The sequence below is a fragment of the Vombatus ursinus genome, unplaced genomic scaffold (assembly GCF_900497805.2).
Source record: "Vombatus ursinus unplaced genomic scaffold, bare-nosed wombat genome assembly UNPS02014830.1, whole genome shotgun sequence".
In the NCBI taxonomy this organism is placed as follows: Eukaryota; Metazoa; Chordata; class Mammalia; order Diprotodontia; family Vombatidae; genus Vombatus; species Vombatus ursinus.
Window position 1 is genome coordinate 30632094 of NW_020954608.1, and position 20356 is coordinate 30652449.

Consider the following 20356-nt stretch of genomic DNA (forward strand, 5'->3'; position numbering starts at 1 on the left):
TTACACTTTTGTTCTTGTTTTAAATATCCTTTCAAAAAAGCTAATTGATGGTACACCACTCAAAACGATACTGGGGCTTGTATTGATAACACTGAAGAGATATCAACTGGCACTGACAAATGATACTGGGGCAGTAATTGCTGGTGATTGACATTGGAGACAACACACCAGAAAGGGTGCTTGAGGTGAGAACATTAGAAAGAAGCCCATTCCTCCTCAGAGGTATCCCTAGGACCCTGAAAGGAATATATAGATAGAATATGTGATCTGCTAAAGGCATGTTTGGTTGGAAGCAGAAGGCCAGAATCTCACTTACATTTCTTGCATTACCTTATTGACAAATATATCCCTTGAAAGCTGAAAAACTGAAAAGGGAGAAGTTTATTCTGGATAGGACTCTTACCAGCAGGAAGTAACTGTCTGTTTAGGAAGTGGCCACTCCATCCTAGAGTGTATGGTACAGAAGGAGAGGAAATATAGCCACAGTCTCACATACACCACAGATTTTAAGAGAGCAGATTTCTAAGAGTTCAGAGGAAGGAGAGGTAGGGTACCATAGACTAGAACTTTACAGGGGAAGTCAGTGCAGGAAGGAAAACTCTCAAGAAGGATATTATGAAGACATAAAGGGAAACAATTCTGATGAAAAGGAAAAATGGGAGTTGCCTGAAGTGACTGATAAGGCTGCACAGAGAACTCACCAACCAACTTGGATTTTTTTTTAAGGCAATTTGGGTTAAGTGAGGTACCCAGAGTCACATAGCCAGTAAGTTCAATTTTGCTCCAAGGCCAGATTTGAACTCAGGTCCACATGACTTCAGGGCTGGTGTTCTATCCATTGTGCCACCTAGCTGCCCCCCAAACTTGGATTTTTAAAAAAGATATGAATACAATATGGAAATAAGGATAACTAACAGGATTAATTCAAAAGTATGGTATGGTACTTAAAGAACTGTGTCAGGAGTGAGAAAGCTCAAAATGAGCAGTTGTCAAGGAAAGCCAAGGATGACAAAATTGAGTTTTTATTAAGGAAAACAGGGAAATCAAAGAAGGACACAGGAGCAGTTCAAGATGGACAGGATAACAATTAACAACAGAGAGAAGGGCTTCATTTTAATTTTGCTTCCATTTAATCCGTCAAGGAGAATGGCCTTTAGACTGGAAGGGCCAGAACCAAAATGGCTAATAGGGAGTTGATACCTAAGATAATAATGAGATAGTAAAAGATTACTTAGCTGCCCTTGATAGATTCAAGCCACTTGGCCCAGATGAACTACCTCTTCAGTTACTGAAAGAACCATGGCTAGGCCATGGGGAATGGAAAAGGTACCGTAGCACTAGAGAATAGCAAATGTCCTGATTTTCAAAAAAAAGGAAGATAATGGAAGTTGCAAATTCTAGGCCAGTGAGGTTGCTTTAGTTAGATTTCTGGAAAATTCTAGATGATAAAATTAAAGATTACCACTCATTGGGTGTGTTGTAATGGAGATTAGGCATGGGTTGGAATAGATGGCCTTTGAGGTCTTTTCCAACTCAGAGAATCTGGATTCTGATTCATCTGTACTTGAATAAGAAACCTCTTTACAACTTACCCAATAAGTATAGATCAGCTTTCTTTGCTTGGAGATCTCCAGTGAAAGAGAACCCATTAAAGGTTGTCCAGTAAACTTTTAGATAGCTCTAATTGTTATGGAATTTTTTTCTTTACATTAAATGAAATATGCCTCCCTGCAACAACCACTTACAAGCTCTTAATCCTGTTCACTCTTCTACATGACAGGCCTGCCTTTAAATACTTGAATGCTGCTATTGGTCCCCTTTACATTTTCTTCAGGATAAATATCCCCAGTTTCTTCAAGCAATCCTCATGTAGTCTAACCTTTAGATTCTTAAATATCCTGGTCTGGTCTCCAAGTTTATCCTAATTCGTCCTAACATGTGGCACGTTTTACCAAACAGTATTCTAGGGGTTGTCTGCCCAGGACAGAATATATAGTGAGACTATCAGAGTGGTGGGCTCCTAAATGTTTAATAACTGACTCACTCTGCATGTGTGTGTGTGTGTGTGTGTGTGTGTGTGTATTCTCATAGAAGACTTTTAAGTTCAATCTGCTTTATTATCATTTTCTCTATTACTTTCTTAAGTCTAGACAATCAAACGATAGATACGTGTGAGGTAAGATACTAGGGACTAAAATTCTACAGGGGAAGTCATAAATAAATTCTCAACAACAAAACAATAAATCAAGGCCTGACTTGTAGCAGTTGTCAATTATAAATGCTCATACTGATAAGTTAACAACTTGTTTTCATGAACTAGTAAGAATTAACCCCAGTATACCTGGTGATAGTTCCCTTGCTATGCTTCTCTTACTGAAGTCCAAGACGGCATTAGCTTTTTTTGGCTGTCACATCTGATTGTTGTTTCATATTGATCTTGCAGTCCACTAAAGTACCCAGATTTTTTTTTCCCAGACAAACTTATCCAGCCATGTCTGCCCATCTTATACTTGTTAAGTCAATTATTTCAATTCAAGTGTAAGTAGCCTGTTGAGATTGTTTTGACTCTGTCCTGACTCGGTCATCCAATATGTTAGTTAGTTTTATGGTATCTTCAAATTTGGTAAATATGCCATTTATACCTTCATCCAAGTAATTAATGTGTGTTAAGTCATTTTTCAGTCATCTATGACTTTCTGTGACCCCATTTGGGGGTTTTCTTGGCAAAATTACTAGAGTGGTTTGCCATTCCCTTCTCTAGCTTATGGTACAGATGAGGAAACTGAGGCAAACAAGGTTAAGTGACTTGCCCAGGGTCACACAGCTAGTAAGAGTCTAAAATCAGATTTGAACTCCTGATTCTAAGGAAAGCACTCTATCCACCATACTACCTAGCTGCCCATTTATTAAGTAATTAATAAAAATGCTTAAAAGCAAAGATTCCTAGGGCCCTTCACTAGAGACACCTCCCGAGTTGACATAGACCACTAGGTCCAGCTAATTAACCAGTTCTGAATCTACCTAACTACACTATTGTGCAGCCCAAATATCCCCATCTCATGCACTAAAAAGGTATGAAACTTTGTCAAGTATTTCACCAAGATTTCAGTAAACTAGATCTACAGCAGTTACCTGATGTAGTTTATTAACCCTGTCAAGTCTTTTAGCTCTTTGAATCCACTCTTTCCTTTTCTAGGTGTTTATTTATCATACCTTGAATTATGTGGTTGAGAATTTTGGCAGGAATTGAAGTATAACTCTCTATCTTATAATGTGCTACTTCTTTCTTTTTAAAAAAACAATTGAGATATTTGCCCTTCTCCAGTCTGGCAGCCCCTTTCATTCTGCAGGATCTTTCAGAGATCCCTGACATGGACCTGGCAATTATATCAGCCAGTTGTTTCAATATTTTGGCATTTAATTCTTCTGGGCCTAGGGAGTTGAACCCCCCAAAGGTAGCTTGGTGCTTTCTTTCTCTATCTCACTTATCCTGCTTCTCAAAACTGGTTTTCTTTGTGTCTTCAGAATACCATTCTTGAGAACTTCTCACTTCTTCTAAGTAGATTTCCCCTCTAGAGTTTTAGTTCATAGGATCCTACCTTTTCTTTCTCTGAATCCTCTAAAGTCTGCTTCCCAAATCGAGTGTGCATGTTACACTCTGCCTTACTTTTCTCCTTCCCCTTTTTTAAAAAATAAGTTTTTATTGATGTGTGTTCTTTTTCTACTTCACAAGTTTTCCCCAGAATCCCTCCCCACCCAGAGCCACCCCATAAAACACATAGTCAAAAAAAGAAAAAGAAAAAATGCAGCATAACTGATAGAAAAAGCCTGAAAACATGTTCAATGGACATTTGTAGACCTCCTAGCTTTATGCAGGGGGTAGGGTTCTCTCTTTTTTTAAAAAACAGATTCTAAAATGGAACAGCGACTTTCCATTAAGATTCTCATCATTACTACCCAGCAACCAGTTCCTCCTTTTATGTGAGAATTATATTTAGAGTAAAATTTCCCTTTGTTGGTTCCTCCACTTTTTGAAAGTAAATACGATATTATTAAGGTGAGTTAAGAAACTATTAGTATATTACACTAGCATTAAATACTTTTGGCAGAGAGAGATCTATCAAATGCTTAGGCAATTAAAGTCTCCTATCATTAATTACTGTCATTTCCCAGCACCAGGTTTATGCTCTGTTTCCTGCATGCCTTGTTTATTTCCTCTTTCAGACAGGTGCTCTGTAGGATACTCTGATGACAAAATCATATCTGTTTGTCCCTCAATTGAATTTTATCCAGTGCTTTCCACCATGCTTTCCCTGCTCTGGTTTCTGGATTTCCTCATATGAGTAATTTCCTCATATGAGTATATACATGGCAGCAATGTGGTGCAGTGAATAGACTGCTGAACTCGGAGTCAGCAAGACCTAAGTTAAAATCTTGCCTCAGATACTAGCTGCTGCATGACCCTGGGGAAACTTGCTATGCCTCAGTTCCTTCATCTGTAAAATGAAGATAATGGAACTTCTCAAAGTTAATGTGAGGAGACAGGAGACAGTATTTGTATATGCTTTGTAAATTTTAAATCGCTATATAAATGTTAGCTATTATTATCATTATTATTACTGTATCTTAATATATAATGCTACTCTGTTTGCTCTCCATTTTAACTAACTGGCTCCTTTTGAATAGGTTTTGTTTCCAGGGAGCAAGAAGAGTTTAAATTTTTCTGCAACGTCATAGATAGTGTTACTCTTATTATAGGATTATTTGTTAAGAAATTGCAGGATAATTTGTCATTTTATAGACTTTAAGACAAATACTTGGAACAAAATTTGGACTTCTTTCCTATGAAAGGACAATCCAAAAGATTATAGGCACAAAAATTTAGAGATTGAAAGAACTCCACAGACAATCAATTTAGCCTAAACTCTTCATTTTTCAGATAAGGAAATCAAGGCCCTGTGAGATTAGGTGTCTTCCTAAAGGTCACATAGGGGATATTTAGCAGAGCTGAGGTTTGAGCCCAGGTGTTTTGACTGAAAAACCAATGTGCCTTGCCTGTACCACAAAAGCAGTCTTCATTTAATTTCAAGAGATTGCCTCAAATAATTTATTTTTTAAGGTCAATTTTCTTATTCATGGAAAATCCTACATTTGTTAGAATTTATTAAAAATGAGTATCTCATTTTCTAATAATCTAATTTAATTTCTTTCCACTAGACTCATGAGGCTGTAATATCACAATGATATCTATTGATAGAGTCACAGAGCTGGGGTAGGAAGGACCCAAGAGTATTACTGCTAGAATACTGGATGGGGTAATAAGAACAATTGAAATTAATATATCATAAAAGAAATGTATCCTAATATTGAGCTTTGGTCCTTTGGCAAGCAAATGAAAGCAAGTCACTACTAGGGCAACTGTCTGTTTAGCATCCCATCTGATCTCTCTGCCTGCCTATCATCTTTAGGGAAACAAAGGAAAGGTGAAGCACTCGAAACTGGGCAGCCAGAGGGAGAAGAAACAAGAGGCCTGGTTAATACACAAACCCAGCACCAGCAAAGCTGAAGCTGTATTTGAGAAGGAGCTTAAGCCTAGGGGCTGCAGGCATAATCACAGCCTTATCTTATTTGTGAAAGGAAAGGGACAGGCTGTTACTTGGACCTCCATTTCAGTCCTTAAACGTGAAAAGAAAGAAAACACAGAAATACAGAAGAGGCCTCTTTGATAAAGGGCCAAAGTGTGTAACAGCCCCATCAATTATTATCTCTGCTTTTCAAATGACCACACTTATCATTCTTGAATTAACTCAAGTTCCTCTTCCCACCCTGTGCTGTAAATAATTATCTTAACTCTCATGCAACATTTGTTGTTTGTCCCAAAGTTGCTATATTTGTTAGAGGCTGAGTAAATTCAGACACCTCCTATGTCTTCCTCTCAAAAATCAAATTTTCTCATGCATGAACTGAACAATGAAATATCTAACTCATTCTGTTCCAATCTGCCTGTTGATTACATTTGGAAATTGAAATCTTGCACAAGTTCATGGTGCACATATTCATCCAAGACAATTTGATTTCCTCAGAAATGGTATTAAAGGAATCAATATGTTCCTTCTCCCATTCTATTGCAATGGGTCCAGGTGTGTGTTTATGAACAGCATCTTTTCTGTGAGGCAAGCACTCTCTGCTAAGCTGTCAAGTTATTTGTAACCTGCCTACCCAGGGGTCAGAAGATGTGTATTGAGATGTGGGCTTTAACCCTCTGAAGGAGAGTGAATGATTTTATTCCCCTTCTCTGGAAGGCCTGTTTTAGATCTTATCTCATGTATGTCATGGGTCATGGATTTAGAGCCAATGGCTAAGAGGTCATTAAGTCCAATCCCCTCATTTTACAGAATAGAAAACTGAGACAGAGAGCGGTTAAGTGACTTGCCCAGCAATCAACAGAGTTAGTGACCAAGGTGAGATTTTGAACCCTGATTCTAACTTTATCTAACACCAGGAGTTCTTAACCTGAGGCCTGTGAACTTAAAAAAAAATTTTGATAACTGTATTTCAATATTATTCTGAGAAGGGGTTCATAGGTTTCATTGACTGTCAAAGTGATCCATGACACAAAAAAGGTAAGAACCCCTGTGCTATATACCATGATTCCTCTTTGGGAAGAGAACATTATCCTGTAATAAAAGATAACAACCTCTTAGCTTTGTTTTCCTGAGGGGGTGTTTTTTAAGCAACTCCCCCATTATAAACAACTTACAGAATACAAATAAACAGCTTAGGGAATATAAATCAGGTAAACAAACAAACTCAGAATAAATACTAGGTACTTCAGTCCCCAGTAGATTGGAGAAATCCGGTTGGGAGAGACAAGTGGGGAGAAGGCAACTGTCCAAGGCAGAGATGTCAAACTCATTAAAATATCATTGGGTGGTACAGCTAGGTGGCACAGTGGATAGAGTACCAGCCCTGGAGTGAGGAGTATCTGAGTTCAAACCTGACCTCAGACACTTGACACTTACTAGCTGTGTGACCCTGGGCAAGTCACATAACCCCACTGCCTCGCTAGAAAAAAAAGTAATTGGGAAATGTTTAACAAAATAAACAAAAATATAATACAACATAGATAATGTTAATTTGTCATTTTCTAACTTAATATTCAGCTGCAGGGATCTGTTTCCATTTGAGTTTGAGACCACTGGGCATAGTTTCAATGATTGGCCCCATTACTTCAAGTCTAGGCCATAGAGTTCTGAGTCTTAATCCTTGCCCTTGAATGGGGACTGTACTTCAAATAGAACAGGAAGAAGTCTCAGAGATATAAGTTCTTGAAGGTCAAAGCAACAACAAGGACCTGCCCCTCCTTTCCTACTATAAAGCCTTCAATGGTTTTCTATGTTAGTCATGCACACTGAGACAGCCTCAAGACTAGACAAAAGGGCAAAGTATCTACAGAGAGCTGGGTTCTCTATCTGACTTTGCTTCTATCTTGCCACGTAACTCCAAGAAAATCACTTGTCCCCTCAATTTCTTGAAGAAAAAAAAAAAAGAAATACTATGTTCCCCATCATTAGCAGTCCTGGTGTGGAAAAAAATATCTTGGTCAAAACAAACCTTGTTATCCTCTATGGTTCCCAGAAGCAAAGAGTTACACTAGTATACTTTCAGAGCTGGGAGGAAGTACAGAATCATTAAGTCTAACCCCTGAATTATACAGATAAGAGGACCAAGATCCAGATCAGTTAAATGAGTTGTTTATGGTAATACAGAAAATTAGTGGCAGAATCAGGATTAGAACCTCTATCTCCTGACTTCAGTCAACTAATCAATCACTGGACAAGAATTTATTAAATGCTTGCTATGTGCAAACATTATGCTAAGCTCTGGAGAAACAAAAACAAAAAGGAAAATGTCCCTGACTTTAAGTAGATTACATTCTATCAGAGAGACAATATGTACCTGCATAAGTTTAAAGAAAATACATACCAAGTTAATACAACCCAAGTTAAGGGACAGGCACTAGTAGTTGGAGGAGATTAGATCCAGTTCAGTGACCTTTCTTTGGTACCAGCCTGAATACAGAAGATCTAATGCTGCTCCTCATTCTATCACAAACTTACTGGGAGACTACAGGCAAGATGATCCATGACTAAGTGCCATCAGTTCTCTATTTTATGGAATGGGGAGAGCTCTACTGACCCTCTATTCACACTGATGTCAGGATGAGTATCAACATGTTTATAAAATGCCATGAGCCACCAGGGAGAAAGGCAAGATCTGGATCTATACAATTAAGCTAGGAGATAAATTGCCATGATTATTTCCAAGTTTGCAATGCTGGTTACCTCACCTCAGAACATGTCTGAAATACTTCCGCATGGTAATCCTGGCTTTGCTCATCAGTTAATTCCTTTAAATCATGGCCAGAGGAAAATACAGGCCCTTCAGCTGGGAAAAAAAAAGTCCAAAGGAAAAAAAAAAGAGAGAGAGAAACATAAAAGCCAGTCCTAGGAAATTCAGTCCTATTTCTACCTTTTGACATCAACCTAAAGACATTTGTAGAGCCTTGGGACCCAATTCATTCTGACATCTGATGGCTTGAACAGGTATATTTGATGTTACACTATGATAACTGAAGGAGGCAATTAGGTGGTTCAGTGGCTGGAGCCTGGAATCAGGAAGACTTGAGTTCAAATGTGGCCTCAGACACTTAGTAGCTATCTAACCCTAGGCAAGTCACTTTACCTCTGTTTTCCTTAATCCACTGCAAAAGGAAATGGCAGATTAGTCCAGTATCTTTGCCAAGAAAATTTCACAGACAGTATGGTCCATGGGATCACAAAGAGTCAGACACAACTGAATAAAAACAAAATGATAATTAAAAGTAACATTGTGAACAAAATCAAAATGGGAAACTGATGAAGATATGCAATTAAAAAAGGGAAAATGAAAATTCATTCTCCAAGTTCTGGATTTATAACTCAAGTCTTTCACGATTAGACTCCCAGGCACAAATGGATCCGTAAGCATTAGGTCACTAAAAAGAAATTCCACTGAAAACTACTGTGCCTTTAACAGGACTGCTGTATGGAGACCCTGGACACAGACAAGTGGCCAGCAACAAAGATGGCCAGTGAGGTAGAGTAGAATGAGCTTAAGGCTCAGAGTCAGAAGATCTAGACCCAAGTTCTGACTTCCACTTATTATTAGCTACATAACCTTGGTTAAGTTAGCCAACCTTTTTGGGTCTCTGGTTTTTCATTTATAAAATGGGGATAAAAATGACAACAACAACAAAACACTGCTTTACTAACCTCATAGGATCTTCATGACTATAGAATGAGACAAGTACTTTATATTTATAAAAGCATTATATAAATATATCAATATAAATTATTATTATTATTAAAGTGAGAAGCATAGAACGTTAAAGCGGGAAGGTACATTAATGGTCATCTAACCCAATTCATTTTTCAGTTGAGGTAGGTGGCCTATGCATCATGACCACTTGGCAGGCGACCATGACTCACATTTATATAGTGCTTAAACATTTATATCAGAGTCTTTTTGGTGTGTTTTTTTTTTGTTTTCCCACTTAATAGTATTTTTTTTTCCAATTACACGTAAAGACGATTTGCAACATTCACTTTTATAAGATTTTGAGTTCCAAATATTTTCCTCCCTCCCTACCTCCCACCCCCTTTCCCAAGACAGCAAGCCATCTGATGTATCAGAGTTTTGGGGTGAATTGCTCTAAGTGACAAAGCTAGGATGAGAGAACCTAGTTCCAATGGCAAATTCTCTTTCCACCACTAACAATACCATGCCAAACAAATCCCCTAGTTACTTAGCATTCTTCAAATAAAGATTGGTGGCTAACTGTTGATACAAAACAAAACTTAGGGTATACAAAAAGTCATCCAAAAAAAGCATTTTTTTTTTTTTTTGCAGAGGCAATGGGAGAAATGAATGGAATTTTCGAAGGTGCCCAAGAACCAACTATTGAAATTTGAGTAGGAGATCATTATTACTGAAACTGGCAATGTACACCATCCAACACTAAGAAGAAGGAAAAGAAATGTTCTTATTGATCAACGCTCATTATTAATGATGCTGTAATCTATACCACAGGATAGCAATTTTGCCAATGTCCCAATCACATTACCATTTTGCACATCTAGAAAACAGCATTTAAAAATTCTCCATCTAAATATGAGAGAATTGCCAGGTTAACTTCCAAAGTGAGATAAATCTTTCCTGAAACAAGTAGAGCACTGGGATAGGTAAATATACTCTCAAGACCAAACTCTTATTATTAAGAAAATACCTGAAATGATAATGACTCTTAGATCTTTGCTTTCAGCTTCATGGAGAATGTCATTTTGGAGAGATTTCAGCATACGTAATGACAGAGCATTTCTTCTCTTTGGATTATTCAAGATAATGGTCCTGTGAAGAACATTTTATAATTACTAGGTCATGTATCCTTCAAAACAAGTTAGAACCCCTCCAATTTCCTTTCTAATTTGGGAATTTTTTTTTAAAGGAAAAAAACTAATACGGTACTGCTTAGTTTCTGCAATTTACAGTAGCTGTCAACTTGCTGGAGCCACAACTCAAGACAAAACAAGGAAAAGAATACTTGAAAGGTAGGGTTGGGTTTATCTGCCTCTCTTGATTTGTTTCTCTTTTTCTCTGGGCTTCCTGTCAGAAACATTACTGTCACCTCCATGGAAAGGACAAGGCACAGTAGTTTCAAAATCATTGTCCTCTGCTGACAAGCTCCAAGTTTTGCATGACAGCGGCAGGAGCCAGAAAGAATCTGACAAAACAGCAGCTACTTCACCTGATTCCTTCCAGCTGTTTTTTTCAGAATTAGGTTAGGAAAAGAGTCAAATATGACCACTACTCCTCCTCTCCCTCCCCTGAGCTCCTATCACCCATTCTAGGGGAAAACAGAAACTGGCACGTTTGTCAGGATGTCTATGTGACAGCATTTCTCATCTCCCTTTTCATAAAGTCCTATAATTCAGCAGAATTCTGCTAATGTGTGAGAACAAAAGGACAAAATTTATATTCAGAGATAAAACCATCTTACAAAATGCCTTTGTACACACAAAGTTGCCTGATCACTGTTTCATGATACCCTATGTGCTGACTCTAATAAAGTTGATCATCATCCTGTTGTCTATATGTAGAAATGGATTATTATCACTGTCATAAAAACAGGACAGAAATCAGCAACGAGTCAAATGCAATTTCACTGTTTTATATTTGACATGGGCCTCCTGTCACTCTCCACCTAGCTTTTTTTATTACTACTTTTTCCTTTCTTTGATGGATTTCATATTCCTCACTGCAATGTAGGGCAATTTGGTCCCTCCATAAATAACATCCCTTGCTATGGTCCCAATTGGTGACTGAATTAATCCCAGTTCAATCAGAATAATAATGATTCTTGGGTAGTTCCAGGATGTCATTTCAATTTTGTGGTTCTCTTCAAACGCATTCGATGTTCATTCTTTTGTTTTCCATAAACATTATTTACTTACAAGTATAAAAGTTGCTGTGTGTGTTAAGCTAGTTCAGCTCAAAATTTCTATTTGGGAGAGCCAAGAGAACTGCCATAGGATTACAAGCTTAGAACGGAAAGGGATCTCAAGGGTCATCTAGTACAACTCCCTTATTTTAAAAGTAAAGAAAATGAAACCCAGAGAGCTAAACTGTTTTTTTCCCCCCAATGGCAGAAATAGCATTTGACCTCCAGTCCTCTGTCTCCAAATCCAGCACTTTCCTCCACTGTATCATGATGCTGCTTATAAACATTTCCATTGGGGGGAAAAGTACTCTTGCTTCAGGGAACATCATAAAGGCTACTACCCTGTCAAAGGGATAAGCTTAAAGTAAATTTCAAGGTTCAAAGCAAAATTTTGGAAAGGATCCAAGTCCCCTAAAACTCGTATAATAGGCACAATGCTGCAGTAACCTCCTCCCCACCCCCACCCCACCCCTTCCCACCCAGGAGATTCCAAGCACTCTAGAGCCTAGCTGGTAGTAACTATAAATGCCTGTCCTACTAGCATTTTGGCTGGTGAATTATTTTAACTCTCAGCCTGTTCTGGACTAGAGTCTGGTCTTTTTTTTTTTTTTTTAAAGAGTAAGGCATGAAATTCTGTAGTATTTAGCAGATGATCAATATGGAGGCAGTCTCGATGGCACTGTTCGTAAGAGGAAACTTCTGTTCCAATGAAGCCTGTAAAGTTCTTTATTACCAGGAACCAGGATAGGGAAAAGGCCTATCTATCTCAGTGACTGCTGGAGAAAACCTGTTACATATAGAAGAAAACTCTGCTTTCTGTTAGTTGCCACTTTCACCTGAATTCTGAAAGCCATGCAAGAGACAAAAAAAGAGCATTGTACGTTACTTTAGTCATTTATAGTATAGATAGCATGATTGTTCTTGGTTTATCATCTCCCAGTTTTCTCACATTCATGTTGAAGTTAAGAAGTCTTATGTGGTTGAAGTAGCATTATCAAAAGAGGGCTGATATTTCCATCTTACAAGAAGAAAGGAAACTGACAAACAGTGGTTTACTATTTTGTCTAAAATCATGTAGAGCTTAGAAATCAGTACTGACCACACTGTAGGTACTTAAGTGTTTCGCAGGTAACACCTTCTGTTGGGCAGGAGAACACAGGAGGGCTCCTAACACTAATAGGTGTTTTAGCACAGGTTCACTTTTGATCCGGTCAGATAGGAAGACAGTTTCGAAGGGGTTAAATAAGTTTATTTTATTCTAGTCTAGTCTTCTCAAAAGAGTTTGCTGATAATGGGAGCACCAACTCCTACAGTATTCCCTAACAACCCTGCTCGAAGGGGTTGGCGTGAAGGGGGGGCAACTATCCCTCTGTCTAGATGGGGTCAATGGGGTCAATCGAGACAAGCACAACTTGTGTACTCCCCTAAATTCCCTCAAACCTCAATGGGGGCCAGTTAAGGCAAGCACACAGATCCCCCCCAAACCTCGATGGGGGCCAATCAAGGCAGGTACATGCATTCCTCTACACATTAGCCAAATCCCAAAATGGGTTCCCCCGCTCACTGACCAGTGCTCACTTGCTTTATAGGGCAACAGACAAAGAATGCATCTTGCCAACATTAAGCTCACAGGTTAACTTTAGCAATATCATCATGACCTAGCACAGCACAGGCAAACATTATGTCATCCCTATATCTCACCATGCAAGTGTGGTGGAGATGTTTTCAACCATAATTCGTGGGAAATATTATCTAGGATCCTGGCCCTATTATCTAAAAAGAATAACAAAATCCTCCTTACACACATTAAAATTCACCTTACTTACATTAAGGAATACTTAGGTGGCTCAGTAAATAGAGCGCCAGGCCTGGAGTCAGGAAGACTCAGCTTCCTGAGTTCAGATCTGGCCTTAGATACTTACTAGCTGTGTGACCCTGGGCAGGTCACTTAACCCTGTTTGCCTCATTACAGATAAGTTTCCATATCTGTAAAATAAGCTGGAGAGGGAAATGACAAACTCCTCTAGTATCTTTGCCAAGAAAACCCTGAAGAGTTGGACACAACTAAAAAACGACTAAACGACAACGAAGAATACTTGTTGACTTAGGAATAACAAACTAGTTTTTGTGACTACTTAGGCATTGTGTTGTTTGTTTTTGGCTAGGCTTAAGTGACTTGCCCAGGGTCACACAGCTAGTAAGTGTCAAGTGTCTGAGGCTGGATTTAAACTCAGGTCTTCTTGACTTCAGGACCAGCGCCACCTAGCGGACCCTGCTTTTTGTTAGTTTTTTTTTTAAACTAAGTTATTCCAAACATGGTGATTAGATTTTAATGGTTTATAGCATCATAGAGGCTTAGGGCTGGACCACACCTCAGAAATCAACTAGTATAACCCTCCTCATCAACACCTATTTAAATTTCATAAAGAAACAAAAGTGAGAGAGATTAAGTGTTGTAGTGGCTGGAAGTTAACAGGTACAATGGCTGCCTCTTCTTCAGTTCTTGACCAAGTCTTTTCATTCTTTTGAAAATATTCAGTGAAAAAAGTGTTTATTGATTTACATATATATGTATATATATACATATATATATTTAGCTTATTGCTTGTAGTGTTTCTTATTGGATGCGTGCTCAACAGTTTCCAAAAATTAAGAGGAAATAAACAAAACATTAATATTAAAAAATAGCTACTAATAATGTCTTCCCAAATGAATGGAATTCTGATTTATCTACTATATTTATTAACCATCATCATCATCATCATTATTTTTATTGTTTAGTGGTGTCCAACTTTTCCTGATGCCATCTGGAGTTTTCTTGGCAAAGATATAGCAACATTTCTCTCTCTAGCTCATTTTACAGATGAGGAAACTGAGGCAAACAGGGTTAAGTGACTTGCCCAGGGTCACATAGCTAGTTATGTGTCAGAGACCAGATTTGAGCTCAGGAAGTTAAATCTTCCTGACTCCAGGCCCAGCACTCTATGCACAGTACCACTTAGATGCCCATTATTATTATAGATAACATTTCTATAATCAATCAATAAACTTTTACAACGTGCTATGTGTCAGGCCCTGTGCTGCAAGCCTTTGCAAAATGTTTTCCACACATAATTCTCCTTTAATCCTCATGAAAACCTATGAAGTAAGTGCTACATTAGTCTCCCTCTTTACAGATGTAAACACTGAGGACAAGAGGTTAAATGAATTGTCTATGTTCACATAGCTGTCAGAGTCAGGATTCTCACCCAAGTCTCTCCTGGACTCCAAATCCAGAGCTTTTGAGTTCATCAGTCAGTCATCATTTATTAAGCACTTACTGTGTGCCAGGCACTGTGCTAAGCATTAGGGGAACAAAGAAAGGCACAAATACAGTCCCTGGTCTAAGGGAGCTCACATAATAATTAGAGAAGACAACATACCAACAACTATGTACATATATACAATATACATACACACAAAATGTATACAGTGTAAATGGGAGGTAATCTCAGAAGGAAAGTACTGTGTGTGTGTGTGTGTGTGTGTGTGTGTGAGAGAGAGAGAGAGAGAGAGAGAGAGAGACCAGGAAAGGTCTCCTTCTATACTTCCTACTGCTTTCTTATAAATGAAAATTACTCTGGCCTTCATTTTTCTATTATGCAACTTCTCCTTTAAAACATGCAGTCGAAAACACTTGACAATCCTAAAGCCACAATCAATAAATTACAATCCAATACATTAGTAGAAAACATGGTGAAACCAGTGACAACACTTCCATAGATTCACAAAATACCTTAACTGGTATATTGCCAAAAGGAAGGCAAGTACACATGGGGTGTTACTCCCATGGTGCGCAGACCTGGTTGCTAGGAACAGACACATACATTCTAGTGATGTGGTTGGGGACTGAGTTTCTATATAGGAAACTAGATTTTTTTTTTATGATGTACAAGTTGTATAATGGAAGAGAAAAATGTTCCAGTCCATTTGTGGGTCTCCCAGGGTTACAGCCTTTGACCCAATCATTTTGTTGCCACCCAGATGCCATACCAGGAATCAAGCTTATGATCTTTTGTAAGTATGGCAGGGATTCAAACTATTGAATACACAGAGGGAGTAGAGATATTCTGCGTGGAGGAGTTAAAATCCATTCCCTTTTACATTACATATTAGTTCCTCAGATTTTGTGCCTTTTAAAGGAATTACATGCAACCATTTCTGTTGAGATAAATATCTTGGTTAGTGAACCACATCCTGGTGTCCCCAATACTGGGAAGATTGGGGAACCCTGACTAATTGGGCAAAGGGGCATGTTTGGGAGGAAGGACTTTTTTCAAGATTCTAAAATCCCACCTTCTTCAAGATGGCTTTGCCAATCTCATTAATGCCTTTCCCTAGAAATAATCTCCAATTTATCATGTATCTTGTTTGTGCATAGTTGTTTTAATGTTTTATTCCCTATTACACTTCTGGCCCCTGAGAGTTATTGTTTAGTTGTTTAGTTGTTTTCAGTCTTGTCTAACTCTTCATGACCTCATCTGGGGTTTTCTTGGCAAAGACACTGGAGTGGTTTGCCCTTTCCTTCTCCAGCTCATTTTACAGATGAGGAAAACAGAAGCAAACAGGTTTATGTGACTTTCCTAGAGTCACATAGTAAATGTCTGAAAACAGATCTGAACTCAGCTCTTCCTGATTCTAAGCCTGGTGTTCTATCCACTGCACCACCTAGCTCCTTCTTGGGAGTAGGGACTGGTCTTTCCTTCCCTTTTCTTTGTATCCTCAATGCTTAGCACAGTGCCTGGCACATGGTAGGTTTTAATAAATGCTTGTTGGCTGACTGACTGGTGTGTTTATTATGTGCTGGTGCAAAGGTGTACCTGTAAGCTCCTTAAAGGAAAAGAGTTCTTTAAAAGGGTTATGGGGTAGGAGGTGAAGGGGACAAGAATTGAGTTCTATTCTGTATGTATTCTATCCTGTTAATTACCACCACACAGGGAATGTATCCTTGGTAAAGGGCATACACCCGACATTGATCTGTTGATACTACTGAACACACTGTACCAAGCTGTTTGACACAAGTAACATTGTTTTGAAGGACTTCCTGAAAAGTCACAGGCCTCCCTCTGAGAGCACTTCCATAGTTGCTTAAATGGGCCAGGAAGCACCTACTAGTAAGGTCTAGATTTTGTTTTGGTTTGTTTTTTTGGTATGTGTTTTCTTTTCTTTTTTTTTTTAAATGTGGCCATAGATATTCGAGGTATTTGGGACTAACTGAACCGCCCTCCCTTAAATCCCTCTAGCATGTAACAAAAAAAGTTCAAGGCCTCTCCTGCGCGGGAGGCAGTGAATGGGTGAAAACTGCCTCCTTAAACTTCCCTTCCAGCTCTCTAGATAGTACTTGCCAAAGCCATTACACACCATGGGCTAGACAGATGCCTAAATGTGTAGCCCCCAGGATATATTGGTGGGGGCAAATAATAATGATAATGGCTAATGTTTATATACTTTTTTTTTTTGAGGTTTGCAAATCTCTTTACGTATATTATTATCACAGTTGCCCCATTTCCATTCCGGAAATGGAGTGAATTGAATGAGGAACCCTAGGCTCAACAACCCTTCTAGCAAAGCTCGCCTCTTTTTGTGTCTTCCCCCTCCCCCACCCTATCTTATCTGGCCTTTGGCCCACTCTGCCGCCCAGCCTTCTGTGGTAGGGGGCAAAGAGCTCCTAGAGGCCCCCACCCAAACGAGAACGCATAAACTCCTGGTGCCCAGAGGTAGCTGCTCCCTGCGACCGCCTTTGTGCCCAGGACACCAATGAAAGCTAGGGACTGTCTGGGGAAAGGCTCTGTGCGGGCCCCGCGGAGCCTGACCTGATGCCATCCAGCTGCCGGCAGACGGTGAGCTGCTGTTCGGTCTGAGGCTGCCTGGCCCCGGCCGCTCCGCGGCTGCAGGTGCTGGAGGCGAGCAGAGCCCGCCCGCAGCGCAGGAGGCGGCTGGGCCCTCGGGCCCCAGCGGCTAGCAGGCCAATAGCGGCGGCCATTGAACTGGAGAGCACGGCGGCGGGAGAGGCGTGTAGACCAGCTGGGCTCGCTGCTGACGCCTAGGCGACCAGATCCTCTCTGCAGCGGTGCCAGGGGGCAGGGACGGCCTCTAACCCCCGGGCGACAGCCTGCGAGCAAGACCTGGGGGAGGCCTAAAGGGCCGGCGCTCTCTCCGCCCAGGCTAGATGGGCCGGGAAGGAGCGGTGCGCCCCTAACGGCCTTCCTCTCGACCCCCGGGCACCGCAAAAGAAAGTCTATTTGCCTGATGTTTCTCGGTCTCCCTGTGCCTAGGGCACCACTCCTCCCCCAACCAAACGAGAGCGAGAGGGAAAAAAAAAAAGGGAACCAGATCTTAAATCTGGTAGTTTCTGTCTGATTTGTGGTCGATGTTTGGTTTGGCTTGGATTGTTTGGGGGGGATGGGGTGCATATTGGTTGCATCTCCCTCCCAACCCCGCCCCTCTTCTTTCTGAGTAACAAAGTGATTGCCTGAGGATTGCAATTCCAGCAAGCCAAGCACTGATCTGAGTGAGAGAGAAAAATCATCAGTGAGTAAATGGAACTGAGGTATGGACACCCACCGGGCCCTACAAAATTGTTCTCTTCTCACCCACCGCAAAATCCACCCTGCGGTAGCTCCAAGGTCGTCTACATGTGAAAATATAGCACAAATAGAACAACATTTTATTTTTCTCACATTCACTTAGTTTGAAAGCCTTGTGGGTGCCAACAGATGTACCCCAGAGAAGGTTGAATCGGTCTGGCTTAGTAACAGGCACACTGCAGAAGCTTGGTACAAATTTATCTTCGTTGATTTATTTTGAATGCTCTTGAGTCTCCAAGGTCACTGTCTGATATAAAGCGTTGTGTGCATGTGTCTTTACTCTTAAAGAGCTTAAATTCTAAAGAGGATTTATCATCCCCAAGACGGTTTTAATATTGTTAAATGAACAAACGAAAGAATGTCTGGATGGCTGGGTCAGTGAATGAAATTTAAACTTTTAGCACATAGAAAGTCGAAATTTTTTATTGATATTGTTTTAATATCCCTTTAATTTCCGAAAGTTATGCCTTCCTTTTCCTTTATCTGAAAAGCCATCCCTTGTAACAAAAGAATTAAAAAGGAAGGGAAAAGTAGTTCAGCAAAACCAACCAGCACATCAATCTGGTCTGAGAGTATATTTAGTCTTCTACATCCAGAATCCTCTTCCCCTATAAAGAAGGGAAGGAGGTGCCTTTTCTCGTCTGTTTCATGGCCAAGTTTGTCATTATGATTATATAGTAAGGGCCTGGAGTCAGACAGACCTGAGTTCAAATATTACCTCAGACACTTGCTAGCTGTGTGACCCTGAGGAAGTCACATAACAAAAGTATAGGATTCTATAATCTCCAACGGTCTGAGGCCACTGGCATTTTTCAACAGTTCATAGAAATGTGGATAATCTCCCTGTAATTGGAAAGACATTGGAAGTGCACTAGGAAAGCCTACTAAAGGTATTAACTGAAGTCCATTAGAATGTGAGATCTTTAAAAGCATTGGCTATTAATTTTGGTTTCCTCTGCCCAGCACTTAGTACAGTATCTAGCATATAAATGCTTGTTGTATATTTAGTGAAATGAGAACCTTTTAGTCAGGGAAAGAAAGTATCTAAGAAAGAAAGGACAAAGTTGGAATATAGTTTAAGATAACCATACCTTATTGCTTCTTTCTCATTTAAGAAAGTTTTCTTGTTTTTCCTTTTTTCAGGTTATGTTGTTATAGTCATTAATGATCATTTATTGTATAAAGTGCAACAGAATATGAAGAATGATGTGATTAAAATTCTAGGTTTAGGTATGATCAAATAGTTATGCAGATATAATTTTTAAAGAAACAATTATGTACATTTTAAACTAAACACATCCAGATACAGCAATGTGGTTGCAATGATACAGCTGAAAGTACTTCAGTACCATAGGATAATAGACTTAGAGCTGGAGGTCATTGAGACTAATTATTTTATTTTACAGATGAGGAAACTGAAGCTGAGGAGGCCTGGGCAGGTGACTTAACCCAAAAAGGTTAAGTCACCTCCCCTGGGTCACAATCATAGTAAGTGGCAAAGTCAGAATTTGACTCATCTTCTGACTCATAGTCAAACATTTATGATTATTAACAACAGTCCATCCTCAAGTTATACTGCTATCAAAGATGCACTACTGCCTGTCCTTTGTTGATGCAGATGTTCACCACTGATAGAGACACAAAAGTTCATCACAGACCATACACATACAGTCATGTTTCAGCACCTGTCTCTATCATCTTGGGACCCAACAGGCTGTGATACAAATGCTGTGCTTCAGACTCTTCTTTGAGCTCTGATTTCACTTTTTAGCATAACTGTGGTAATGCTTTGTTGTTGTTCAGTTGTGTCTGACTCTTTGTGACCCTGTAGAGTATAGCATACCAATACTGTCTGTGGAATTTTCTTGGAAAAGATACTGTCCTGGTTTGCCATTTCTTTCTCCAGTGGATCAAGGCAAACAGAGATTAAGTGACTTGCCCAGGGTCACACAACTAGTAAGTGTCTGAAGCCAAATTTGAACTCAGGTCTTCCTGACTCCAGGCCTAGTGCCCTATCCACTGAGCTATCTAGCTGCCTCTGTGGTTATGCTTACCATCACTATATATTTAGGGAGCATTTGCTGCTAAGTGTTAGATAATAAGGAGACACTTTCCAGACTCTGAAATAGGCCCCTTGAATATACAAGAGCTTGTACCCCATTTCTTTTAGATTTTGTTTAGCCGCACCCCC

General features: G+C 39.6%; 1 protein-coding gene across 1 annotated transcript in view; it reads right to left on the reverse strand.

Annotated features, from left to right (window-relative positions):
* Positions 1 to 17624, reverse strand: part of ECHDC3 (enoyl-CoA hydratase domain containing 3) — a 42819-nt gene extending 25195 nt beyond the window's left edge. The window contains exons 1-3 of the mRNA XM_027838500.1: positions 17392 to 17624; positions 10328 to 10449; positions 8351 to 8448 (exon numbers count right to left, since the gene is read on the reverse strand). Coding sequence (XP_027694301.1) covers positions 8351 to 8448; positions 10328 to 10449; positions 17392 to 17561 — 390 coding nt within the window. The 5' untranslated portion in view covers positions 17562 to 17624. The remainder of the gene's footprint in view (positions 1 to 8350; positions 8449 to 10327; positions 10450 to 17391) is intronic.
* Positions 17625 to 20356: the final 2732 nt, after the last annotated feature.